Here is a 13,415-nt window from a genome sequence, read left to right as displayed (position 1 = left end):
ATGACTGCATTTAAGAACGATCTATTAAATCAGGACTGGGACAATGTGTACAAAGAAGCTGATATTGATATTGCATATGGCATATTTTTAAGAATATTCATGGAGTTGTACGATAAAAACTGTCCAACAATAAAATACAACAGAAAGCACAAATATTCAGATAGACCATGGCTCACTAAGGGTTTACAAAATGCATGTAAAAAGAAAAATACACTCTATAGGGAATACCTAAAACAAAGAACAAAAGATGCTGAAAATAAATATAAAAAATACAAAAATAAGTTGACCAATATTATACGTGTATGTAGAAAGGAGTATTATAGTAAAATATTGAACAACAATAAACATAATATGAAAGGAATATGGGATGTTTTAAACGGTATCATTAAAAATAATTCTGGACAACAAAGTTATCCACAATACTTTATCGATAATGGCAATATTATGGAAAACACTGCTGATAAGGTCAACAGCTTTAATCATTATTTTGTAAATATTGGACCAAAACTGGCAGAACAAATTCCTGAGTCACTGCCATCAGTAGACTGTAGTGAAAACCTGATTGATAGGAACCCTAACTCAATGTTCCTCACATCAGGGATAGCTCAGTAGGTAAAGTGGTCGCCCCATGATCGGAAGGTCGGCGGTTCGAATCCACTTAACGGCTACCCTGAGGTACCCCTGAGCAAGGTACCGTCCCTACACACTGCTCCCCGGGCGCCTGCTTAGTGGGCTGCCCACTGCTTCACTGAGTGAATGGGTCAAATGCAGAGAAAAACAAGTAATTTCCCCATGGGGATCAATAAAGTATCCATTATTATTATTATTATTATTATCAGTGGAGGAAAAAGAAATAATTGACATTGTACACATGTGTAAATATAAAACATCTACTGATTGTAATGATATTGACATGAAAATCGTCAAGAAGGTCATTGAAGGAATTGTAGGACCTCTAACATATATTTGCAACTTATCATTTCAGACGGGAAAAGTGCCAAACAAAATGAAAATAGCTAAAGTTGTGCCGCTGTATAAAACCGGGGATAGACGCCACTTCACAAATTACAGGCCTGTTTCTTTACTACCACAATTCTCCAAAATCCTAGAAAACCTGTTTAATAAACGATTAGACAAATTCTTAGATAAATATAAATTACTCTCTGACAGTCAATATGGATTCAGATCAAAAAGATCAACATCTCTGGCATTAATCGAATCAATTGAGGAGATTACGAATGCTATAGATCAGAAACAGTATGCAGCTGGAGTATTTCTGGATCTCAAGAAAGCATTCGACACAATCAATCATGACATATTAATTAATAAACTGGAACGGTATGGGATTAGGGGGGTTGTACTGCAATGGGTGAAAAATTATTTAAGTGACCGGAAACAATTTGTGAAGCTGGGTGTCCATTCCTCATCATGCTTGGACATTGCTTGTGGTGTTCCACAAGGCTCTGTACTGGGTCCAAAATTATTTATTATTTATATAAATGATATTTGTAAGGCATCTGATATATTAAAATTAGTATTATTTGCAGATGACACAAATATTTTTTGTTCTGGGGGGAATCTAAAGGAGCTGCTGGATACAATTACTTCAGAAATGTGCAAAATTAAAAAATGGTTTAACAGGAACAAACTATCGCTAAATCTAAGTAAAACTAAAATTATCTTATTTGGGAATTCCCTTAGAAATGCACAAGTGCAGATTCATGTAGATGGTGTGGAAACTGAAAGAGTACTTGAACATAAGTTTCTTGGTGTGATTATAGATGATAAATTAAACTGGAAGTCTCATATAAATCATATACATAACAAAATTTCAAGAAGTGTCTCAATCTTGAGTAAAGTAAAACACATTCTGGACCACAAATCACTCCACATTCTCTATTGTTCCCTGATTGCACCGTATTTGAATTACTGTGCAGAGGTTTGGGGCAATACTTACAAATGTTCGCTATCATCAATCTTTATATTACAAAAAAGGGCCATAAGGATAATCCATAAAACTGGTTACAGAGATCATACAAATCCACTATTCTTAAAATCAAAAATTCTAAAATTCACAGATCTGGTTCATTTTCTCACAGCACAAATTATATATAAAGCAATAAATAACCTGCTTCCTGACAATATTCTAAAAATGTTTTCTAAAAGGGAACGGGGATACAATTTGAGGGGGGAATTAAATTTAAAACATCCTCGTATCCGTACAACATTAAAAAGTTTTTGCATCTCTGTGTGTGGAGTGAAGCTGTGGAACAGACTAAGTAAAGATATGAAGCAATGTCCAAGCATGGCGCAGTTTAAAAAGCGGTTTAAGGATATGGTTTTTACAGGGTACAGGGAAAAGGTAGAGATTTGATAGGGTGTTCTTGTCTAATATTTTCATGTGTGTGCGCATGCACGGGTTTGTTGGTATGGGTGTGTGTATATATATATATATATATATATATATATATATATATATATATATATATATATATATATATATATATATATATATATATATATATATATATATATATATATATAAAATTGTAGGTTGTGTATCCTTGAGGTGTTAATGGGGTTATTGAAAATGTGTACATGTGCGTATGTGTGTATATACGTATGTATGGATAGATAGAAACATATATGTGTATATATTAAAAAAAAAATTTACACATAACATATAATGTAATTGCAAGGAGGTATTTCTGTAGTCTATTGATACTAGATAGTGGAAAAGGGGTGGGATTAAATAAGCTTATGCTTCTTCCTGCTCCTTTTTGAACATGGACGTTATTTGGAGTTGTGGTTGCTCGTTTTCCTTTTGTTTGCTTTGTTCATTTGTCTCTTTTAATTCTATTTTTTTTATACTTTTTCAACATGTTCAAAATAAAGATTCAATCAATCAATCAATCAATCAATATACATGGTGTGTGTCGGTGTGTGAAGAGGAAGATCGTGTCAGGGTCCGATCAGGCCGGTCACATGCTCGGCCGGTACAATATATGTATTCGAGCACACTCTGGTGTGTGCGTGCTTTCCACCCTCATAGAAAACAGAGGCCTCATTCAGTGGGGACAAAGGCATACACACAGTGCTCATGTATGCTAAACACATACATGCTGCAGATTGAGACAATGGAATGACAATGCACATATGTTGAACACTAAGTGATACAGTGGTACTGTCGCTGGGTGCTCCCTCTGCACTTTCTCTCTGGCCCTGGGAGTTTCCACACAAAGCAGTGCAACAGTTAAAGACCTTCTGACCTACAAACAGGCCCAGCCAGCTGAGTGAGTAACAGGGTGTGCATAGGCAGCAATATTTCCTGCAGCCAGCTGTTTACATGTGGTCATCAGGTTACACTTCGTGAGCGCCAATCATAACCTGTTTTACTGCTGTTTTTTTTTTTAATTACTACTGTATTTCAGGAAAAGATAGGCCAAGAAACACAAACATGGTGGCAGCTTGGCCTAGTTCTGCTGGATTACTGAAAAATAAGAATCATAAATAGTTGCTTTATTATACTTTTAAAAAGAAGAATGTTGCTTTTTATACTAAGTGGATTTCCTTGAACTTTAATCAGTTGATTACACTAAATAAATGTGGACATTGACTTTTATGGAAGGCCAAAAGGAAAGGCAAATTTAGACCATTATTGCAAAGCTGCATGTGGGACAGTAATCACTTTAGAGCAGTTGTCTGGTTTCAATAATTGATGGTAGTTAAAATTGTCATTGTAAATAAAATATGATTAATTGCCCCCAAAGTAATCAAAAACAGCGTATTGTGTGTCAGACTCACTGCCTCAGCTTCCTCATCCTTCTAGTTAGAAGTGTTTTATCTCGCTACTGTGTGCGTTTGTCTGATTACAGGAGTGGTTTCAGGGAGTCGGACTGCTGCAACTCCACCGCACTGCTAGCTTTCAGTTTCAGCGACTGTTTTGTTCCAGCACTTGTTTTTGCTACTTGAACAATTTTCTAACTTTGTCTGCTCTCCTCTGCTCCTGTTTTTGGCATGCCTGGCCCCCGCCTCTGAACCACTCCTGCTCCAACTGTGTTCTCCATAGTCGCCACCTCACTTAACTACTCCACTCTGGATTAATTATCCTCCCTGCTCCGACAATTACACCTAGCTCGGCCATTCCTAGGACTTCCACCTCAACTGAGTTAAGATTGCGTCAACCACAGATCAGTAATCTCTATCCGCCAACCACTGGTTCCCTCCCTCTCAGTTAGTGCTTACTTCCACACATTTATAAATAAATCCTCATAACAAATGTGAAGTCGTGTTTTCTAGTTCGGTCCCCATGTTAAGTGCATGTTCTCATGTAATTTTAAGCCTACAATAAAACAATTGTTGTTCTATTTATGCACACTTCTGCAGTGGCAGCCTTTCAGCTGTGGTGTCCCATCACAATTAAATAAATGTTGGCAATGAAGCAAGCGCTTAAAACATGTGTTCCAGCATCCATGCTTGGCCGAGAGTCTGCACAATGGTGCATTTGTGCATCTGAATGCACACATGCGCCGTGTTGGTAATCTTTACCAGCTGTGCATGGCAATACCGCTGACCTCTGACCATTAACGCTGGCTGCTGACTGGCAGGCAGGGGACCTGGAGGTTTCAAGGAGCTGGGACCTCTTAGCGTGATTGCACTCATTAAGCAAAAACTCTGCAATGAATGATTGGCAAAAGGCTTCATTTGCCCTAAGTTACTTCATGACAGCAAAGAGTGGTGCAAGGACTAGGAGGAAGGTTTAAGTCATGGTCTTTTCATCAGTGGAAATCTTTATTTCTCCAGCCTATTGACTTATTTCTCATGATTAAATTGGAGCTGAGGATTATAGATTGCGCCCGTTCTTTCATTCATTAACTCCACCTGAAATGTCAGGCAGCACTGATCTTAACGGTTGAGACTGAAGATCTAAAAAAAGAGCGACAGCCTGAATTTGTTTTTCTCTTTTGGTTTGATTCGGTGCAAAAGAACGGATTCATTATCAAATTAAAAAACAGGACAGTCTAACCTCTTTAACGTCTACACGCACATTTCCACGCACATAAACACACACTCGCGCAGTGTGAGCGTAATCCTCTCAACAGGAGTGGGAATTTCACAGTGGTCGTGGGAGCGGGAGGCCAGGATGACGCATGGGCCGAGGCTGCGTCCCATCAACGGAAAGCCAACACACATATGCTCAAGTCCGCACACAATACATTGGTCCTGATTAAGGGAATTTCCACCATGTGCACGGCAGACAGGAAAGAACAAGATCACTGAGGTAAAAATAATAATTACACAGTCCAAAGTGATAAAACGAACACTTCAAAACAAGCCCGCCTTTTAAATGTGTGTGCATGTGTGTGTAGGCTAACTGCCACATGTCGACTGTGGTCTCCATTATTAGCAGACTCCAGGTTTTCTCCACATGAAGGACGCGAGGTGGCCTGTTTTCCAACAGTTTACTCCATATGGGGACTGTTACCATGCACACATGCCTGTTTTATAACTTCATCAGTCTTCAGTGCCACTAATCCTGTTGCCACATTACTATTAATGTGTCTTGAGAGGCTTCATTTCGGGCACTGAAGGAGCTCTGGTGTCAAATCAGGTGACAACGCAAAGGTGCATGTTTGTTTGTGTGCGTGTTGTTTTGTTGACTGTCCTTATCGCTATAAGCCAGCTCACTTTAGAGGGAGACGACCTGGCTGCTGGAAGCTGGATGAGGACACAGGAGTGAACTTTCCCAAACAGGAGTGAACTCCTGTGTGGGGACCTTGTTGATAATCAGGCTCTAAGTCTGGTCCATCAGAGGGCACTAAGACCCACTATATATAAGCACTTAGTGGAGCTTGAGCTTCAAATCTGTTACAGCAGCAGAGGATGGACGTGCTATAAATACAGAGCCTGACCAGAAATATCCCCGTCCACGTTCTTTTTTTCTCTCTAATTCAGGATTTCTAAATCCAGATTGCAAGTCTGAATGTTTGTATGCGCACATAAGAAGTCCATGTTAATTCCCTCTGTCCCCAGAGGATACCATCTGTAGAAGTTATCTTAATCTCAGCAGTGTAAATGAGCGTGCATAAGCCTTCCCAGCCCTAAATTAAGCAATTCAAAGCATTTCCCTCCTTTAATGGCCTATGTGGCTTTCTTTAAAGTGCTTAGCTTAATCTTGGCTCTGTTTGGCAGTACACAACAAGACACAGTGAATGAGATACAGTGCTTACAGCGAGCAGCTGAGAAGAGCCCCTTGGGGTATGTGATCCCTGTAATATTCAGCTCTGAATATGCTGAAAGTTGTTGTTAACATGTAACTTCTATTGGTTTTTCATCTATCCATCAATACTGTAAACTAAAGTCTATTTATAAAAGCCAAATAAACACAATGAAAAGCAGCTGCTCTGTGGCTCAGATTTGATTTGTTTTATAGGGTTATTTGGTCTTAATGCCATTTCCTTTACCGACAAGCCCAACTTGATTAACCTAAGATGTAGGAAACACAATTCAAAAATAATAAGTAAGTTTATTCATAATAAACTCAACCAATCATTCGACGGGCAATTTCAAATACACCCCAAATCTTCACAAAAAGCCATACTGGAAGTAATCCACAGGTACAAATCAGATGATAAAGTCAGTACTTGACATTAAAGGATCACTGGTGTTAACTGAAATTAATAATCAACAACCACAGGAAACTCCTTCATAGTTAAATTTGCTCAGGTCAGTGGCATTTAAAGCCAATGAGGTCACCAAATACACCCTCAAAAAAACAAAGTCTGCACATGCCAAATTTCCCCTGAGGATTCTAATGTGTCCGCTGTGAGGTCATTACATCACACTAAATAAAAACCAAAAGCATTTTAGTTTACTAAAATAAAAATATAAACCAGACTTTAAGAAAAATGCTGTTCAAGCTGTGGCCAGAAATTCTCCTTCTTTGCTTGGAGCAACCTGGACAAGTTCATGCCTCTCCTTTTTTAGTTTTTTCTTTTCTTTCAATATATTAAAATTACTAAAAGCAAAACATTAAATTGAGAAAATTATAAACTGACAAGAATGAAAAGTTAACCCTACAAGCAGGCTGGCTGTGTCCCGAATGAATGATAGGCTGGAGCAAAGTTGTTAAACCCAGTGCTGCTGAGGGGTTACTGTAGCGCTCTCCACTGCACACTGTGTTTGTCAAAGCTGGAACAGCTGTTTGGCACGGGCCTAGGTGTAGCCCTCAGTGCTTTAAGCCTCAGACACACCACTGCAGATGCAAGAAGGAAAAGATTCTGCCTTTCTAAAATTAGTTAATATATGTCAATGAATACTAAAGATAATTTGTACGGTTCTTGTTTTGACAGTCCTTTTGTTTTAGCAACTTTATGTGAAAATAACTGTTTACGGTAACAGTATATTTCTCAGTCATCATACCTCAGAGCCCTGCTCAGTTTATCGTAGTTCATTTGGGGTTTGCACTTCCTGGCCCCCCAGAGTCGAGCCACTTCATCTGGATCCTTGATGACAAACTCGCCATAGTCCCCCTGCCAGGCGATGACATCATGATACTCCTCTTTCCTGAGCAGCTCCAGGATGAAGTGCCACAGCTGGATCTGTCTGGAACCAGGGCTTGACTCGGGCTTGTAAGCCCATTCTGGGAAGGCGAACCCTGTAATACAGAGATAAAGAGAGTGGGGATATTAGTGTTGGGTGGAGGGGGGTCATTCGAGCCTTGCCAAGAACAGTGAATGGTGATGTAGAGAGCGCGGGTCGTATTCATAAATTCTAGTAAAAAGACATCTTTTTGGATGAACTGAAGTGCACCCGGATGACTCGCCTTTTGTCTCTGTAGGGAAATACACGCTATAGAAAACTAGTTTAAAGGAAGGCAAAAGAAAAGACTAAGATATGATTACAGTTATGAGTCAGGAGCAGTTTCAGGTGACTGCGCTAACAGGGAAAAGAAGATTACAGGTGTCTGGCCAAGTATAGATCACATACAACAGTGCAGCTTAGTACAGAGTGCACTGCTCTCATTCATACTGTCGTCACTACTCTCCAAGTCCTCCCTGTATTTCCAGCAAGAAAAAAATAAGATAAACTGCAGGGCTTTTTTCTAAAAATACTTTCTCTTTTATTGGGCAGTTAGACCCTGTGAGAAGTAAAAATTAGACCTGTGAAAAATGCGTAAGTGGACAGAAAAGTCAGAAACACCAGCAAGAGAAGAAAAGAGTAAAACAGACGAGATGAAGCACAAACACACATTTTTACATTTGCGACTTATTCTAATAATCAACACCTCACACCAACCTAATGGAAATTTCTGAAATCTCAAAGATGTTTTCTAACCACACCGGAAGAAATTTTAACAAAGGTCTAAGATGTTTCTATAAGATTCGTTTACACCAGTTACATTTTATTCACTTTAACTGTTTAGATGACTGTACTGATGACACAAAGCGCACCTAATTTTGATAACAGTAGAGGTATTAACACAGGTCATGGATCTATATCTCCAGAACCTCACAAGACACCATTTTTAGTGGCTACCTGTGACTATGACAAGTTTGCATAAGTGAGTCACAACTTCATTTGCACCAGATGAAGATAAACTGCTAGTTTGTGGCTAGTTATCAAATCCAATTGTTGAGGAAAATAGAGAATTTATCAGTACGGCTTCAGGCTAGGTTTTAATGCTGCTGGCTTACAGGTTTGTTTGATCTGCATCTAGACTCAAAATAAAGCTTTATTTTTTGTTATCAAAGTAGGCTAAGTTTAGCCGAATTAATAGCTTAATATTGCCTAAATGTGCAAACAGAAGTTTTCCCTTTAAACTTTTTCACTTTAAGTGAAACCCATTGGCTATTAGTAATCTTGATAGTCTAATGTACGTTCATCATTGTGTCACAGTCATTATAAGGCTCACATATGTTTTGCAGCCAACCCCTGAACTAATGCATGCGCGATGAAAATAAAAAGCAAGGATGTGAGAAGAGAAGCAACCTAAACCTCTTCAGCACTCTGATCCATATTTTCTTGCTACATGACTGACTACCTGACTGGCTCTTATTAGTAATCGGTGCATGCATGCCTCGACCTGCTCAACCCCAGCATGCCCCCTGTAACTTTAATTGTCTTAATCTGTACCGTCTGAAGCTTTGGCATAAAACACATTCCTCTGCTGTGATTAGGTCACAATTTCACCAGAGTGGCTCTTTACAGGAAACACACACGCACACTGAAACTACAACACTGAAAGCTGCAGCGTTAGTGGGCTTCATGGAACAGTTAGGCACACGAAAAACCTTTCCACCTCTCCTCCACCTCTTTCCTCTCATGCTGTCACTCTTTCCTCTGACTGTAGCAAAACAACATGGCCAGTCATCTCCCCTGCCTATCCCTCCATCTCTCTCTCTCTCTCTCTCCACCCTCGGCACGAAGGAAATGCAGAGCAAGAGACAGGCAGAATGAGACTGTGGGCGTGGGTATATGACTGTTTGCATGAGCATGTGTGCGCCCAAATGTACGAGTTTGAAAGAGTTTTTGTGCCAGTGCGCGTGTGTGTGTTTTTGAAAATGTTTGTGCAAGTCTCCCACTAACATTCTGTCGCCTGGGTGGTCAAGAGAATGTGACACGACTGAGCAAAACAGACTATCGCACTGTAATATTTAGCCACACGTATTCTGGACTGAACTTTTATTTTATCAACAATTATCATCGGAGCTCTGACAGACGCTCCGGTGAGGAGGTTGTCTCGCTGAAGAAATAGCATCCACCCTGCTAAAGTGTCATTATGCGGGACATTTAATGCCTTTCGATCCTGCCGATATAGTCTGTGTGATTTTTTTTGTGTGTTCTGCAAACGGCACAAGTGTCAGATTACTCCGAAAAAAATAGCCGAGCAAAAGGACCTGCATGTAACATCATGCAATGCCATGAAAAGGCTGCTGTGTGTTTACTGTGTGACACAGTGGATTAAATTAAGAAGCGTTTCTCATAATTTATCTGATGGAAGAATGCTGTAACTACCATAGATATTGCCCTAATAAAACTATTAACCCTAGAGTTAAATCAATACCTTTCTGGCATTAATGAGGGTTTATTACATGGATATTATTTTACAAGGGACACAGGGGTCAGTGGTGCCAGCAGCCATAATCATCCTGCATGCACTGTGCATTTATTTAAATGCAATCTTAACAACACAAGCTCCTGTATATGGATCTTAATACCCGATTAACGTGTTTGAGAATCATGTTTGGCTTCATCCTCCTTTGGCAAGCTGATAAACAGCTGAGAAATGAGCAAATGAAAAAAACGTATTTCATTTTTTTAGCACTTTGAAAAAAGACTTACTCCATGGTGTAGTAATTCGAGACTGGGAGGAGGCACAAACGCAGCCTCAAAACTAAAACCAGTTAGTTTCAGGGGGTCACCAGCTAGTGTACTCCTAGTGTTGGTCACCAGGCATAGATGAATGGGTGGGCTTTGTCAGGAAGTACATCTGGCATTAAAATGTGTGCCAAATCAAAACATGTGCATCCATCCACTATGGTGATCCACTGCAAATAAGGGAGCAGCTGAAAGTTTCTTGCCTTTTGAAAGTAGACAGCAAATTATCCAAAGCATTGAAGACTCTGCTGAGAATCCATAAAAAGTAGTGGTGAAATCATTACGATGAGTGCTGAGAACCACAGAAGCTGCTGTTAGTGACCTCTGCCCATATCTACTATTAGTGCTGAGCCTCCCTCAGCAGTTTATGATGCTTGAATACATAGATCAGGAGTGTGATGACTGACAAAGCACTGAGAGGACTAATGAAAATCAGGAGCTGCATGATACTGAAGATAAAAATGAACTTCTCTGGTTAACATCTCATGCTTGATTCTCTCTTACAGCTGAATATAGTTGATAGAGCTGTCTTTATGTCTGTTGCTGGAGTTTAATTTCTCATTTTTCTGGGCTATAGCTAGTATAGCTGAAACTATAGTATTAAACTGTTTAGCTGGCTGTTGGCCTGTTGTATTTGATATTTGCTTTGTATCTATAAAGTTGGGGGGGGGGGGGGGGGGGGGGGGGGGGAAGCATGAATCAATATCTCCCAGTCTTGTTTTCTACAAATTAGATTTTATATAGCAGAAGCCTTCTCTCATTCAAAGCACATCTGCCAGACATCTATAAATCTGTCCGTAAGCGTTGCTATTAGGGCTGCACGATTAATCGTTAGAAAATCGCGATCTCGATTCATACTTATGTGCGATCTCATTTCCAAATGACAACGATTTAAAAAAAAAAAAAAAAAAAGACAACGATTGTACCGCATTTTGATCCGGGACGTACTCTGCATGAAAACAAGCGCTCACTCTTCCTGCTCAACAAATGACAAGGGCGGAGCCTTATACCACGTGACACAGAAGCTGTGCTGTGTGATGCTAAAATTAGCAGGGAAAAAACAACGGAGAGCACGTCAGGGATGACGAGAAAGTGACAGGAGAAAATCCGTCCCGGTCAACCACCCAAACATCAATAACGGGAACCTTATACAGCGCTTCCCTATACCCGTCGAACTCCCGCAGGCACAAAGAAATTACGGAGGCTATCACTTATCACCTGACCAAAGATATGGCTCCCATCAACACTGTGCAAAACGAGGGATTTAGGAAAATGATCAACACCCTAGACCAGTGCTTCCCAAACTTTTTCCAGCCACGTACCCCTTGAGACATGTCACCCTCAGCCGCATACCCCCTACTACGAACGACTCTTAATTAGTGTCTATAAATACATTGCAATATCGCATGCATAAAGATAAATACTGCACAGTCGATTATTTCTCACCACCAAATGAATTTATCAATATTTTTTAGTAATGACAGAGTTTTAATAACAAACTTTACTACTTAATACTAGCAGTGTATCAAAGGATTTATTAGAATTCACTTTTTTGTCGAGAGCATAAAGGCCATGAACTTTCATTAAACAGAACTTTATTTAATGTGATGGATGTGCTTGAGCAGAGGCATACAGCTCTTCAATGTTTGGCTCAATTTGGGAAAGGCTGAGTCTTAAATTGTTTTCCACACAAAGTCTTGCTCTGTATTTTGTTTTCATGTTTGTTAAAGCAGAAAATCCCTTTTCGCATAAGTATGTGGTGGCGAAAGGCATCAGAGTCTTGACAGCGCGCTTAGCCAGCGCGGGCTGTTCAGTGCGCAGCCCTATATCCAGAAATCCGCCAGGTTCTTTTGAGCGTGTTCAACTTTTAGAGATCCATCTGTGGCGATTTCAATTAGGCTCTCCTGGTCAGACGGTGATAACGAAGTAGGCACGGCGGTGAACGGGTGACGTATCCAATCATTTGAGCCGTCCGTCTCTGGGAAGTATCGGCGTAACTGCACCGCCAGCTCCTCAAGGTGCACGTTACATTCGCGCTTTACACTTTTAGATAGTGTGAGATCATTAGAGCACAGAAAATCATGCAGCACAGGAAAGACTTCAGTGTTGTTTGTATCCAAGCAGTTCTTCCAAAGGTTTAACTTCTTTATCATGGCCTCAACTTTATCTTGAACATTGAATATAGTTGCAGAAACGCCTTGTAATCCGAGATTGAGCTCGTTCAGACGAGAAAATATATCACACAGATAAGCCAGGCAGGTAAGGTACTCTTCATCATGCAAATGTTCAGACAGCTCAAAGGGATGGTTACTGAAGAAAACTTTAAGTTCATCCCTCAACTCAAAGAAACGGGTCAGCACTTTCCCTCTAGATAGCCAGCGAACCTCTGTGTGGAGTAATAATGTCTCATGCTCGCTGCCCATCTCATTGCACAACGCAGCAAATAAGCGGGAGTTCAGCGGCCTGGCTTTCACAAAGTTAACCATTTTTACACTCGTGTCCAAAACATGTTTCAAACGGACAGGTATTCCCTTTGCAGCAAGAGCCTCTCGGTGGATGCTGCAGTGTACCCAGGAGGCATCTGGCGCGACTGCTTGCACACGCGAAACCACACCTCCGTGTCTCCCAGTCATGGCCCGTGCGCCATCAGTACAGATGCCAACACATCTGTCCCACACGAGTCCATGTGTGTTCATGAATGTGTCCAGCTTTTGAAAAATATCTGCGGCAGTTGTCCTTTGTTCCAGCGGTTTACAGAACAGCATGTCCTCCTTGATGGTTCCTTCATGAATGTAGCGCACATATACGAGAAGATGCGCCAGGCCAGCCACATCCGTGGACTCATCTAGCTGTATTGCATAACATTCACTGTGGCGTATGCGCAGAAGTAGCTGCTGTAAAACATTTTCTGACATTGCATTGATGCGCCGTAAGACAGTATTGTTTGATGATGGAATGGACTGTATCGTCTTTTTTGCCTTTTCCCCCAACATTGTCCCTACCATATCTAAAGCAGCAGGGAGAATGAGGTCCTC

General features: G+C 40.4%; 1 protein-coding gene across 1 annotated transcript in view; it reads right to left on the bottom strand.

Moving 5' to 3' along the window:
* The window catches only part of erfl3 (Ets2 repressor factor like 3), a 75,472-nt gene that overhangs the window by 14,799 nt on the left and 47,258 nt on the right, over positions 1–13,415 (bottom strand). Inside the window, exon 2 of the mRNA XM_080895762.1 lies at positions 7,423–7,657. Coding sequence (XP_080751888.1) covers positions 7,423–7,657 — 235 coding nt within the window. The remainder of the gene's footprint in view (positions 1–7,422; positions 7,658–13,415) is intronic.

Source organism: Rhamphochromis sp. 'chilingali', assembly GCF_963969265.1.
Source record: "Rhamphochromis sp. 'chilingali' genome assembly, chromosome: 11".
Taxonomy (NCBI): domain Eukaryota; kingdom Metazoa; phylum Chordata; class Actinopteri; order Cichliformes; family Cichlidae; genus Rhamphochromis; species Rhamphochromis sp. 'chilingali'.
Note: the sequence above shows the minus strand (reverse complement) of the source record. Positions and strands in the feature narration are given on the sequence as shown.